Source organism: Sorex fumeus, unplaced genomic scaffold, assembly GCF_029834395.1.
Source record: "Sorex fumeus unplaced genomic scaffold, SorFum_2.1 ptg000003l, whole genome shotgun sequence".
In the NCBI taxonomy this organism is placed as follows: Eukaryota; Metazoa; Chordata; class Mammalia; order Eulipotyphla; family Soricidae; genus Sorex; species Sorex fumeus.
The window spans coordinates 19,144,660-19,156,984 of record NW_026606060.1 but is presented as its reverse complement, the minus strand read 5'-3'; the positions used below and the strand labels follow the sequence as shown (position 1 = coordinate 19,156,984).

Below are 12,325 nucleotides of genomic sequence, written 5' to 3'. Positions count from 1 at the left end.
GATGACTCAAGTGGTAGATGACATGCCTAATATATTAATCCCCACAGTTAGATCTTAGGACCCTCTCCAAAGCATCAGCTGGGTGTGGCCTGAGGTTTTAAATTGTTCAATAAAAGTGAGGGGCCAGAGAGATAGCTCAATAGACTGAGCACATGCTTTGCAGGCTAGAGGCCACAGGTTTGAGCCCCATCACCACATGGTCCCCAGAGCACCACTAGGAGCAACTCCTAAGAACCAATCCCCCCTAGCACTGCTGATTGTGGCCCCAAAGCCAAGAGCAACTCAAAAGCAAAGACAGAATAATGAAATGATCTGTTTTCTCTTTGCTCTTAGGCTTCTCTGTCTGGTTCCTTAGGCCCTGGGGTTTGGAGGACAAAGGCCAAGTGAACTGGGAGTCACAGGATGGGCTGGAGCATGTGCTGGCAGGAGTCCTGGGTGTGACCTCCACACTGCGGGTCTCCGAGATCCCAGCAGGGAATGACCTCTGAGCACTGCAGCTGTGACCTATAGTTAAAATAAAGAGGAGGATCAGAGCAACAGTACAGCATGTAGGCTTGCCTTGCAGGTCGCCAGCCTGGATTCAACCCCCAGCACCCCATATGGTTCTCTGTGACCCACCAGGAGTCACCCCTGAGCACAGAGCAAGGAGTAAGCCCTGAGCACTGCCAGGTGTAGTCCAAAAGCAAACAAAAATAAATAAGGGAGGAAAGGAAAGGAAGGACTTCTGGGCAGGGGGCTGCGGGGTCCAGTGTCCACCTGGCTGTGATTCTAGCTAGCCTTTCTCTCTCAGCCTTCTGTTCTACCTCAGTTTCAGAGCCGCACCTGTGCATGTCATCATTCATATGCACATAGTGTGCCCGTGTGTGTCCAATCATGTGTCTACACTGGGCATAGCACACTGGAAGAAGGAAAGAATGGAGGGGCTGTCAGCAGGGCTCTGTGCTCGGGGAGCAGCTGTGGTCTCCAGCGACTGTCCTTGCTCCTATTCCTCCTTCTGTTGGTTTTCAGGGTGTATCCATGCTCCCTGCTGAGTTTGGTCTCCCAGGGAGCCATGAGGCCAGGCTGGGTCCTGGCTTCAAGGGGCAGCTCTGGTTGCTCATCCTAGAGGGGAGTGGAGAGTGGGCAGCAGGTGTGTGTGGGGTCTCTGCTACAGACCTGCCTGTTAGGAGTCCTGAATTTCTCCCCCATCTAATGGGCTTGCAAGCCAACTGGTTCAAATGATGAGCCACCCTCCCCCACTATCAGCTCTGGGGCTCAGAAATGCCTCTGGAGCAGGTGGGCAGGCTCAGTGCCCTTTGGGTTTTTTCAGCATCTGCTGCTTTGGGAGCTGCATTGTGAGGGGGCCTCAATGGTGGTGTGTATGTGTGGTGGCAGGGTGTGACCCTGTCACACCCCCCAGGACTGGAGGCCAGCCCCCAGGCAGCCATGCCAGGAGAGGATTTCAGGAGACCACTCATTTCTGCTCTAGTTGGGTGGGGGACCCTCCTGATGTTCTGGGAAATGGTATTGATCTGTGCAATGCGGATGCCCAGAGAACGTTCTGTCCCCGCTTCTGCTCCATTCCTATCCCTCTGTCAGTTGGTTCGCAGCTATTTCCTCCTGTCCTGGCTTTCTTTTTCTCTGTAGCTATTAATTCCTTCTCCCATCCACTGCTAGGACCCTTCTCCCTGCCCTCCCCTCTACTGACCTGTCATAAACACAATGCTGAATTCTGTTGCTAATTATTGCCTAGAATTTAGTCATAGAAGTGGTAGGATGAGGCTCCATTTTTTAAAAAAAATCAAGTGTATGGGGCATAATTTAAAGAAAGCAAAGTCATGAGAGAGAGAGAGAGAGAGAGAGAGAGAGAGAGAGAGAGAGAGAGAGAGAGAGAGAGAGAGAGAGAGAGAGAGAGCGCTGCATTTGATTTGGGGGAATGCCAGGCAGGCTCTGAGCTGGCAGTCAGCTAGCTTCAGAAGCCCTTAGAGATTTGGGAGTGCGGTGCGTGGGCGGGCCGCGTGGGCAGGGCGTGCCTGCGCACTTACATTCATGAATGTTTGATTCATCCCCAAAGACCCCTTCCCTAACGAAACATTCTTTTCTTTTTTCCTCGGTGGCTGTTTGTCTGTCGGGGATGTGGACGTAAGTGGTCCCGGGGGGCGTGAGGGGTGTGCTCTGCCTCAGCCCTATTTGCTGACTCTTATTAACAGGCTCCCACTAATGTGTGCGGTGGGGGATGTGTTTGCTAATTTGAGGGGTGGGTGGGGATGTGTTTCTGCTGCACCAGGCATGGGGAGGCCTTTAAAGAACTCAGATCTGAGGTGGGGAAAATAACCCAATATTTCAGAGTTGTAGGCTTTGCATGCAAAAGGCCAGAGTTTGCTCCCTAGCACTGTGTGATCCCCTGAACACCACAGAAGCAGCCCCTGAGCACGAAGGTAGGAGTAGCCCCTGAGCATCTGCATGTATGACCCCCAAACACAAATTAATAAAGAAGGATAGGATAAGAAAAATGAAGGACTCAAGCTGAGAGATATTACAGTGGATATTCCTAACCTGGGTTCATTTCCCAGCACATCGTGTCCCCGCAAGCATCCTTGAGTGGAGCCCAGTAGACCCCAGCACTGCTTGGTGTGTCCAAGGAGGCCCCCCGCACCCAGGTTGGGACTTGGGTATCCTCAGCACTGCAGGATGCAAGCTTTGTTATGTTCTTGGGCCCTTGAGCTAAATCAACCACCTTGTTGGCAAGAGAATTATGAACAAGTGGGAGCCCTGGGCTTCCTGAGCACAGCTTTGGAGCCCCCCAAACAAGCAGATACATAAAAGACCCAGCGAGTTGTCCAGTCCATGTTGAAGGAGGCGAAACTGCTTTCCAGCCTCCGTGGCCTCCCTGACTCGCTGGCTAAGACAGAATGTCAGCCAAGGCCACACATTCGCACGTCTGGGCCCTCTGCCAGAGACCACGTGCTGGGGGTCATGGTTCTGGGGATCAAGGCCTTGATGCCATGGTCTCAGGTTTGCAGGTGGCAGTTGTGATAGTGTCCTTGCCCAAGAGCAGAGTGTGTGTGTGGGGGGAGGGGCAGCCTTCATGGTCAGCAGTCTTAAGTGGACAGCTGTTTGGGCAGGGGAAGGGCCCAGGAGAGGGCCTAACCCTGGAGTAAGTAGGCTGGGTATGCTCAGAGCAAAGAGGTCAAAGGAAGGTTAATGGTGTCTGACTTGAACCTTTAACCATTCACCCGCAGCCTTCAGGGCGGCTTTGAAGAATCAGAGTTGACAGAAACGCTCTGGTGCTGCCTCCTGCTGGCTGTTGGAGCAATAACCGTCCATGCAGTCAGAGATGAGGTGGTGGGTAGTTTCATGAAAGCCACTCCCACAATCAGTGGTATTCTGGTAGTTTTGCTGTCCCCTGTAGTTAGGAGAAAGCATTTTTGGTGGCTGAACATGTTCTTGAGGAATATTAGCAGGCTACTGCAGAAAGAACTCTGATTTCTATCTGCACACCTGTGGGCTGGGGGAGAGAGGGTCGAAGGGTGGACACCTAGGGATCTAAGGGCGCCCTAACCCTATATTGTCTAGTCTAGAAAGTTCTGTCTGTGGGTGTGGATAAGCTTATAGGGCAGGAAATTCTGTCTATATTGATTAAGATAGGCCTAACTGGCCAGGTAGCATATAATAAATAGGCTTAAGTTCTGAACATTGAGAGTTACAGCGCTTTCAGTGAAGTGAATTCATTCTGGAGCTTTCCTGTGCTTTAGTCAAGGCAGATTCAAAGAGAAATCTGGCTGTCTTTCTGGAATTCTCCTTCCCACTGGACTCCTCTCTCTCAAGGACTTGGCCTTTGAGAGGAAACATCTCTGGAGCGTTGTTTAATGTTCTCTCTACAAACTTCCTGGCATTTTTATATCCTGTCTCTTAATGCTTGGAACTGAGTAAGCAGCCTCAGAGGTACCACCAGCACAGTGCTGTTATCATGTGGTCCTCTTGAAGTCCCTGGCGCGTGCTCCTTTATAAGAGAGCTTCTTGGGGGTCAGGGCTGTAGCTTAGAGGTAGAGCACATGCTTTGCATGTGTGGAACCCTGGGTTGGACCTAGACTCCAGAGGTGGGGAAGAAACAGATTCTTCCTTCTGGTGTGGATCACAGACATCAGCTGCAAGATTGACACATCTGGGTTAAAGCAACATTTTCTCTTGAGGATGTTGCACCCCAACCTCCGCAGGTGCGCCCCTCTGGATTCTGCAGCTGTGTTGGTTTCTGTGTGCAGAGTGTCGCCAGTTGGCAGCTGGACCCTCAAACTCCTACATCCCCACTGCAGGGAGACCCAGCAGAGAAGGGCACTGGTTGTCCTGGCTGCTTCTCCAGACTTCTGGGCCGCAGCTGTTCTAACAAGCCCGAGCTTGTGGTGCTGTGTGCCTAACCCCCGTGCCGGCCTCTCCTGGCTCCTTTCAATGCTGACACCACGCCGCTGTGCTTTGTCTCCTGTGTAGATTGTAAATGGACACTAAGTGGTTGAGGGAGATGTGAATGAGGGTGGTGTGAAGGCATGGGAGCCCCACCAGGTCCAAAAGCCATTGGCGTTTTCTGACGAGGAAGAGGAAGACCTGCTGGAGTTCATGTACAAGTATAAGACAACTCGAAAGACGGTGCCACCACTGGAGGTACACGGTGTCTGGGGCTGTGGGGCAGAGTGCATGTGTGTGCAGAAGGGCTCCACGCCAGAGAGCTGGAGGTCCTGGGAGCGGCTTCTCTTGGGGCACCAAACATCTCATAAGAACTCGGAGTGAGAAGATTCTCCCTCCATCAAAAAGGCAGGACTGAGGCTGGAGTGATAGTTCAGTAGGTAGGGCATTTGCCTTGCATGAAGCTGACCCGGGTTTGATCCCACGCCCCATATATTCCCACAAGCCCTTTCAGGAGTGATCCCTGAGCACAGAGCCAGGAGTAGCTCTGAGCACCACTGGGTATGGCCCCCAAACAAGATAAATAAAGAGGGCAGCACCAGGGACTAAGTAGCTGACTTGCCACTGGGAGAAAATAACCCTGTGAGTTGTACTTAAAAACAGGAGATGATAAAACTTCTAGAATGTGACACAAAACCAAAAGCAACTCCTATCCTAAGCTGATGTAAATGAAAAGCAGTCCACCTGGGTGTTTGGCGGGGGGGGGGGGGGGGGAAACCCCCAAAACTTGGACTGTGTGATTTGACAAGTATAAGTGAAGCCATGTTGCTGAGATACGGCATCTTGCCTGATACAAAGGAGAGAATCGGATAATTACTGATAAAGGAGCATAGTTCTCTAGCATGGTTGATCCAGGGCAGGAGAGAGAATTCAAAAGTTATGGCACATGCCCAGCAGCTGGCTCTGGCAGCCTCCCTGGTTCAAATCCTGGCACTGCCTATGGTCCCCTGAGCACCAGAGAGCCAGGTGTGTGGTCCCTGAGCACCAACCGGTGTAGCCCAAAACCCAAATAAGTAAAATGACCGTGCAGGGGAGAGCTCAGTGAGCCTGTAGTTTTTGTGGAGGAACTTTCAGTTATCTCCCAGTCACTGCATGGTCCCCCATGGCCTCCCTTGGAGCAGATACAGTGCCCTCTCATCTGTCTCCCCGGTATACCCTGCCGCCCTCATTGTGATCACTGCAGTGCGCTGGGGACACCAGTTTCTTCCGAGGGAGGCACACCACATGGGTCAGTGTTGGAAAAAGATTCCAGGGATTTGAACTCTGCCTGTGGAGTCCATGACTGCCCAGGCAACCTTCCCCTCCCCCCAAGTCAAGAGAGGCCCAGCTTCCAGGGCAGGAAAGAGGCCCCACATATTTTAGGGCCTAGGAGTTTGTGCAAAAAAAAAAAATTCTTTTTTCTTTTTTCCATGTGACTCAAGCGGTTTTACACTTTATAGTTAAATTGCCTGAGGTGAGCCACAGAAATAGGACAACTGGGGGGTTGGTGCTCACCTTGCATCCCAAGTCAGTGGACCCTGGTTAGAATCCCTGAGCACCACCAGGGTTCACTGCTGAGAATTCTCTTATTTGGGGGTAGCACTGTCCTCCCATTGTTCATCGATTTGCTCGAGCGGGCACCAGTCCTGTCTCCATTGTGAGACTTGTTACTGATTTTGGCATATCGAATATACCACGGGGAGCTTGCCAGGCTCTGCCATGCGGGCAGGATACTCTCAGTAGCTTGCTGGGCTCTCTGAGAGGGATGGAAGAATCAAACCCTGATTGGCCGAATGCAAGGCAACCACCCTACCTGCTGTGCAATCGCTCCAGCCCTATTTGGGGGTAAAAGTAAAGTAAAGTAAAGGCCCTCCCGTTGATCATCGATTTGCTTGAGCGGGCCCAGTAACGTCTCCATTGGAGACTTTGTTGTTACTGTGTCTGGCATATCGAATACGTCACGGGGAGCTTGCCAGGCTCTGCTGTGCGGGCGAGATACTCTCGGTAGCTTGCCGGGCTCTCTGAGAGGGGCGGAGGAATCGAACTTGGGTCAGCCAGGTTGGCTGCGTGTAAGGCAAACGCCCTACCGCTGTGCTATGACTCACAGCGGTAGGGCGTTTGCCTTGCACGCAGCCAACATGGCCGACATTTGGGGGTATGGGCCAAAAATATAAAAAAATAAATAAGCAGCCTGAAGCAGATGACTAAATTCATTAATTAATTAAAGTAGAAGAAAACAAAGTAAAAAGATAGGTCTTGCTATCTCTTCTTTCACTTATCTCTGGAAGTTTTCATGAGGGGTGGGGGTCATGGGGCAGAGCAAGGGCATTCAGGGGCTGTGGGTGAAGCCAGTGTAGAACAAAGGTGCAGCGGCTTTGGTGCTGGGTGGGGGTCTGAGCACAGGGTCCCGGTGGGCGCCCCTTCAGGTTCTCCTCTCTCATTCAGTCTGCAGTCTCAGTCCATGTGAGGAGGAACACTGGTGTCACCGCAGTGCCATTTAATCAGGAACTTGCTCCTGTAGAGAGAACCTTCACGAGCAAGATTAGAGAATACAGAACTGAACCACAGTGGCCCGGAAGACCTGTGGGTACTGACCCCGAGTACTGGCCAGAGCCGGATAGGGAGCACTTAAGGCGTAAACAAATGTATGGCAAAGCAGACATGGCTATGTTCCCCTGCTACACATGGAAGAACCCAAATCCGAAGTCATCGGGAAATCCCAGACTCGAAGAAATAATGTAAAATTACCTGGTGATTTGTCCTCCGGCAGTTTTAAAATTGATGAGAATAAACACATCTAACCACTGTCAAATGCTCTTTTTATTCTGAATCCAAATAATCTTGGTATTGTTGGGTGTTAAAAAAATGTGGTTTTAACATAGAGGACTAGAAATGGCACAAAGAAAGGAGGAAGGGGCTTCTGGACAGAAGTAAGGCACGAAAGGGCAGTGTAGGAAAAAGCTGAATTTAAAGAAGGCACAGATGGGGGTTGAGGGAGGTTGGGACAAGTTGTACGGACCCTCCTGAATACCTGTTGGGGTAAAAAATTTCCTTTTCCTTCACCATAATGGTAATGCCTCCTGGAGCTGGTGGTGCCATGGTGGGAGGGGCTCCTTAATAGTATTTAGGGGAGATTGAAACAAGGGGAGATTTAAACATGATGACAGTGTTACCTCTTGCTGTAAGATTTACTCTGCCTGAAAGGACTTCACATACAGAGGACTGGAAAGTTGGCCAGGAAAATGTGAAGCATATACCAAGAAAAGGAGGGCCAGTACTCCAAAGAAATAACCAAGATGGAGAGGTGGAAAGGCTCCCCTCTCTTCACTGAGGCACTGGTTCAAAGCGTTTTTGACCCCAGGCAGAATCAAGAAATATGTGTCACCTTCCTCGCAACCTTTCCTCGGGAGGTCCTAGGATGTGGGCGGTGCCGGACATGTCACTGGGCTTGGGAAGGCTTGGGAAGTATCTTGTGGTTTCTGTGGTGAGAGCTCAGGGCCCGCCTGGGCCTGACCAGCTGTCTCACATGGTTGGCCAAAGGAGCTGGATTTCCCCACACTCCGGGTCTGGGTGCCGCCCTCAAGAGATTCTGTGTTCCTGCCAAACTGAGGAATCCCCTTTTCTGTTTTCTCTGCTAGGCACCGCCTAGACTCCTTCGATCTCGCTTCAGGAAGAAAAGTACCTCATCCTCGGCCACTGAAACCACGTGAGTGAGATGAACCAACAACACAGGATCCACGGAACGTTTCTCCTCTGCCTTAAAGAGCTATTTATGAACATAGACATCTGCAAGCTGGTGTGTTTCATGCGCAGCCTCACACATGGCCTTTCCGCCTCCCCCCAACACTTTAAGGACCCCCCCCCCTTTCCTTTTCTTTATTTGCTGGGGAGAAGCTAGAAGGAAAGGTAAGATGTGTGTAGGGTGTGACCTTTGAGTCTTCTGAGGTTTGTAATTTTCCACAATTGGTTTGTCATCGCAGACAGCAGATTTTAGAGACTCCCCGCACTGCTGAGATGTATATTTGTACTTTATATGTTGCATACTTTGTTTTCAGTCCTGTAAATGCAAAGCAATTTTTTAAAAACTTTTTTGTTGTTGTTGTTATTGTTCTTGGTACTAATACTTTGGACTATGATGTACATATTTATGGCTTTTGGCTTAACAGAATGGATTTGCAAGGGCTGCCAGAGGTTCTGCCATGTAAGGAAACAGCAACACTGCAAAGTGTAAAAATGTTATTTCGAGCCTAGCAAATGTCTCGGATGTGCTTACAAGGCTTCCTAATATTACCGCAGGAAACTATCTCTTTTTCTGCAGGACAATGGTCCACTTTTTTTTTTTTTGACAACTCTGTCCATACAGAGAGAAGTTTAGAGTGGAGAAACAGTTTAGCAACAAAAATGAGTGTGAGGAGGTTGGGAAACAGCTGGGAATGAGAAAAGAGAGAGAAGAAATACAGGAAAGTGTGGTTCTGGATCTCCCTTTGGATTTAGGATTACAAACTCCCCCAGAGCACTTCCTTTTGTCTCAGCAGGTAGATCTCACCCTTGGTCAAATTTCTTGGGGATTTACAAGTTGTTGTTAGAAGTCATGTCAAGTGTTTCCAGAGTGCTTGACATTTCAGTGATGATTTCTCCTTCCCAGTAACCAGTGCCATGACTAATTCCCCTGGAGTGGGACCCTGTGACCTGGATGCCTTGTTTTACAGACACTAAGAAAAAACCCAACCAACATTAGAACTCTGAGATACGCTGTGGAAAACATCGGGACAGGCGCCAGGCAGTGCACATGTTGGCTACTAGCAAGGTCTCAGAGGTCTTTATGGCTGTGACCAGTGGCCCTGCTCCTCAGGCAGCTGGAACCTTCACACACCTGTTTGTTCCCTGTCAGATTTGGGTAGAGTGTGAAGGAGCAAGGTCTCCCACTTGGGCATGCCTGGGTCTTCATGGGTGTTTAACACAAGCCTCGCTTGTTTAGTCAAATAAAGCATGATCTGAGGGGACTCACTGTTTAGGTTGGGAAGTTTCCCGGAAAGAAGGGTCTGATGTCAATAGCGTTTTGGTCTAAAGGTGGCTACTCTTCCCTTGAGAGCCAAGCCTAAACATAGGCCTCGTATACTTGTGCTTAGAGTTGGTGTTTTCCTTCAGTGTAATGCATGCAGTGGTCACAACCCAGTTACTTCTTAATACTTGGATTGTGTTTGTTCATAGATAAGCCCAAAGACTAGAAAATTAGTGTTAGGTACCACATAGAATTTACTGTCCACCAGCTACAAACGGCTATTCCGTTACTAACTTTCAGAACGCACACTTTGATCTACACTGGCTAAATATGAATCACCTCAGAAAGGGTTTAACTCGAAGTTGATAGTTGCCAGAGATGTATATTTAACTGGAAGTGGATCTGAATTTACAAAAGGATTTAGAAAAATAACCCCCAAATTTGTGTTTCAGAGGGCAGATAGAGACTATATATTGATGACAGTGAGCCCCATGTCCCCATTACCTGTTAAGGGAAACAGAAAATGTTTTCTTCAAGCTCAATGAATGGTTTCAGAATGAAGAAAATATAGACTGTAAAATGTATTTACCTGGAGTCAGAGCTATAGTATAGCAGGTGGGTGCTTGCCTTACACACAGCTGACCAGAGTTTGATCCCCAGCATCCCATATGATCCCCCCTTGCCTGCCAGGAATGATCCATGAGTGAAGAGCCAGGGGTCACCCCTGAGCATAGCTGGGTGTGGCACTAAATAAGTAAAATGTATTTATCTGTCATTGGAAACATTCAGAATCATCAGGAAAAAAAAAAAAAAGCTTAGCTAAAGTAGATTTTTTAAAATGAAACTTTTTTGCCAAAATAATGCCTTTAGCTGTAGAGATTCAGACCCTATTGTGAAAAAGCTATATTTTCACCGTTTTACAGTGCAAAGTTTTAATAAGTACAGGCTATAAAGTTTGCACTTAACTATGCCAAAAACAAGTTTTGAAACACTAGTCTCAGACATGCTGTATTACTTCTCATTCAAAATGTAAAACAAATATATATAGGTATCCAAATTGCTGTCTTAATGTAAATGTACCTATTTTTTTTTTCTTTCAAGTGTTGATTAGGGAGTAGTTTTCTCTCTTAAAAACACTCACTGTACAATGGAGAGCAGCTGTCATATTCTGGCAAAATGTGTTTACCTCCTCCACAAGCTGTATATTTGTGTGTGAACTGACATAAAATGTGAAAGCCTTTGCTTAGCAGTGTGGTGTTCTGTCTAGAGGTTACATCTGTCTTTAGAGAATACAACTGTCTTTGATTTGCTGACCTGCAGACACAGGCTGTTTACAAACTGCAAGCTGGAAAATCTGTACTTTTCCTGTAACAACTTTTTATTCTTTCCCATTGAGCACCTGTTCTGATTCTGAGGCAATGAGATAAGGTGTGGTACTTAGAAACTGGAGAGTTTAGCCCTAATCCCTCCTGGCTTTGTGTGAATAGCTTGCTCACTTTTGCTGGCCTTTGAAGTGTGTGTACTCCGTGATGAACTGTCCATGTATATGTAATAACAGTGCTTGTCAGCCATGACCATCACCGAGCTCTGTCCTAGTTCTTCACCTTGCACAGTGTTTGAAATGGCAAAGGATGTGCTTCATTCTCCAACAGCACGCTGCAGAGAGCTGGCGTTCTGGACCGTGACTGTGCATATTTCCCCAGTTTCTTTCTGTAGCCCCCTTAGAACGATCTTGTAATAAGGTAGTGTACTGGACTGTGCATCAAAGGGATGTAAAATAACAGTATTCCAAAGGTCGAAGTTCTGCTGTTTTGTTATGATGCTTGATATACATCTTGAATAAAGTCTTAACATTTTTCTTTTAAAAAGATCACGGTAATGCTGGACTTACAGGAAAGAGAAGACTTTAAAAACAAGAGCAAGGGAGCAAGGATTCTGGTGCTCACTCAGCCATGGACTGTCTGTGGGCTGGCCCCTGGCCTAATGCACAGAACTATTGCCAGGCAGGGAAATGAAATGATGCGTGATTTGAAAACCCATTGATCACATGACTATAAACTTGGTGGTATGTGTGATTTTCATTTTTGAAGGTCACCAGTGGAAACTGGGTAGCTGTGAAAACAATAGACCACCTGGTGAATTTTAATTCTACAAACAGACGTTTGGTCCACCGTTTCACTTCTCATGATTAGTCTCTTTGGTTGAAGAGGTAGTACAGGGGTTAAGGCATTTGCCTTGCACATGGCTGATCCTGGTTCAATCTCTAGCACTGCATTCGTTGAGCACAGAGCCAGGAGGAAGCCACGAGCAATGCTGAGTATGACCCTCAAATGAAAAAAGAATTTTTTTTTTTTTGCCTTTTGGGTCACACCTGACAATGAACAGGGGTTACTCCTGGCGGCTCACGTACTCAGGAATTACTCCTGGTGGTGCTCAGGGACCATATGGGCTGCTGGGAATCGAACTGGGTTGGCCGCATGCAAGGCAAGTGCCCTACCCACTGTGCTATCGCTCCAGCCCCCCCAAAAAGTTTTTTTTAATTAAAAAAAAAGTCCCCTTATCTTCAAATGGCGGGTTATGTGTGCATGCTGGAAGAGGGTGGTGTCTGGGGTGGGCACTGAGTGGTGAGGATGCTCTTAACAGTGCAGCACTGTTTGAAATATGAACAACACCCATTCACATCATTGGTGGTCCTAAAGACTTGCACACTCAAAATACAAAACATCAAAATCCACCATTCATGTCTTTGTGTTCAAAATCCTAGGTTCTGCATGTTTAACTTAAGAGTTGTAATATAAAACAACAGCAAATAAAGAGGCAGATTCAGAGAACTGAAAGGAAGAGATGCAGAGAGTTGCTGAGGGGCCAGAGAGAGATATTACAGCAGGTAGGGCACTAACCTTGCAG

At 48.2% G+C, this 12,325-nt stretch overlaps 1 protein-coding gene across 2 annotated transcripts in view; it reads left to right on the top strand.

Moving 5' to 3' along the window:
* The window catches only part of REEP1 (receptor accessory protein 1), a 121,616-nt gene extending 110,330 nt beyond the window's left edge, over positions 1–11,286 (top strand). The window contains exons 8-9 of one of the 2 annotated variants that reach the window (XM_056116423.1): positions 4,484–4,635; positions 8,055–11,286. In XM_056116423.1, coding sequence (XP_055972398.1) covers positions 4,484–4,635; positions 8,055–8,126 — 224 coding nt within the window. In that variant the 3' untranslated portion in view covers positions 8,127–11,286. The remainder of the gene's footprint in view (positions 1–4,483; positions 4,636–8,054) is intronic. The other variant, XM_056116416.1, reaches the window with a different exon arrangement.
* Positions 11,287–12,325: the final 1,039 nt, after the last annotated feature.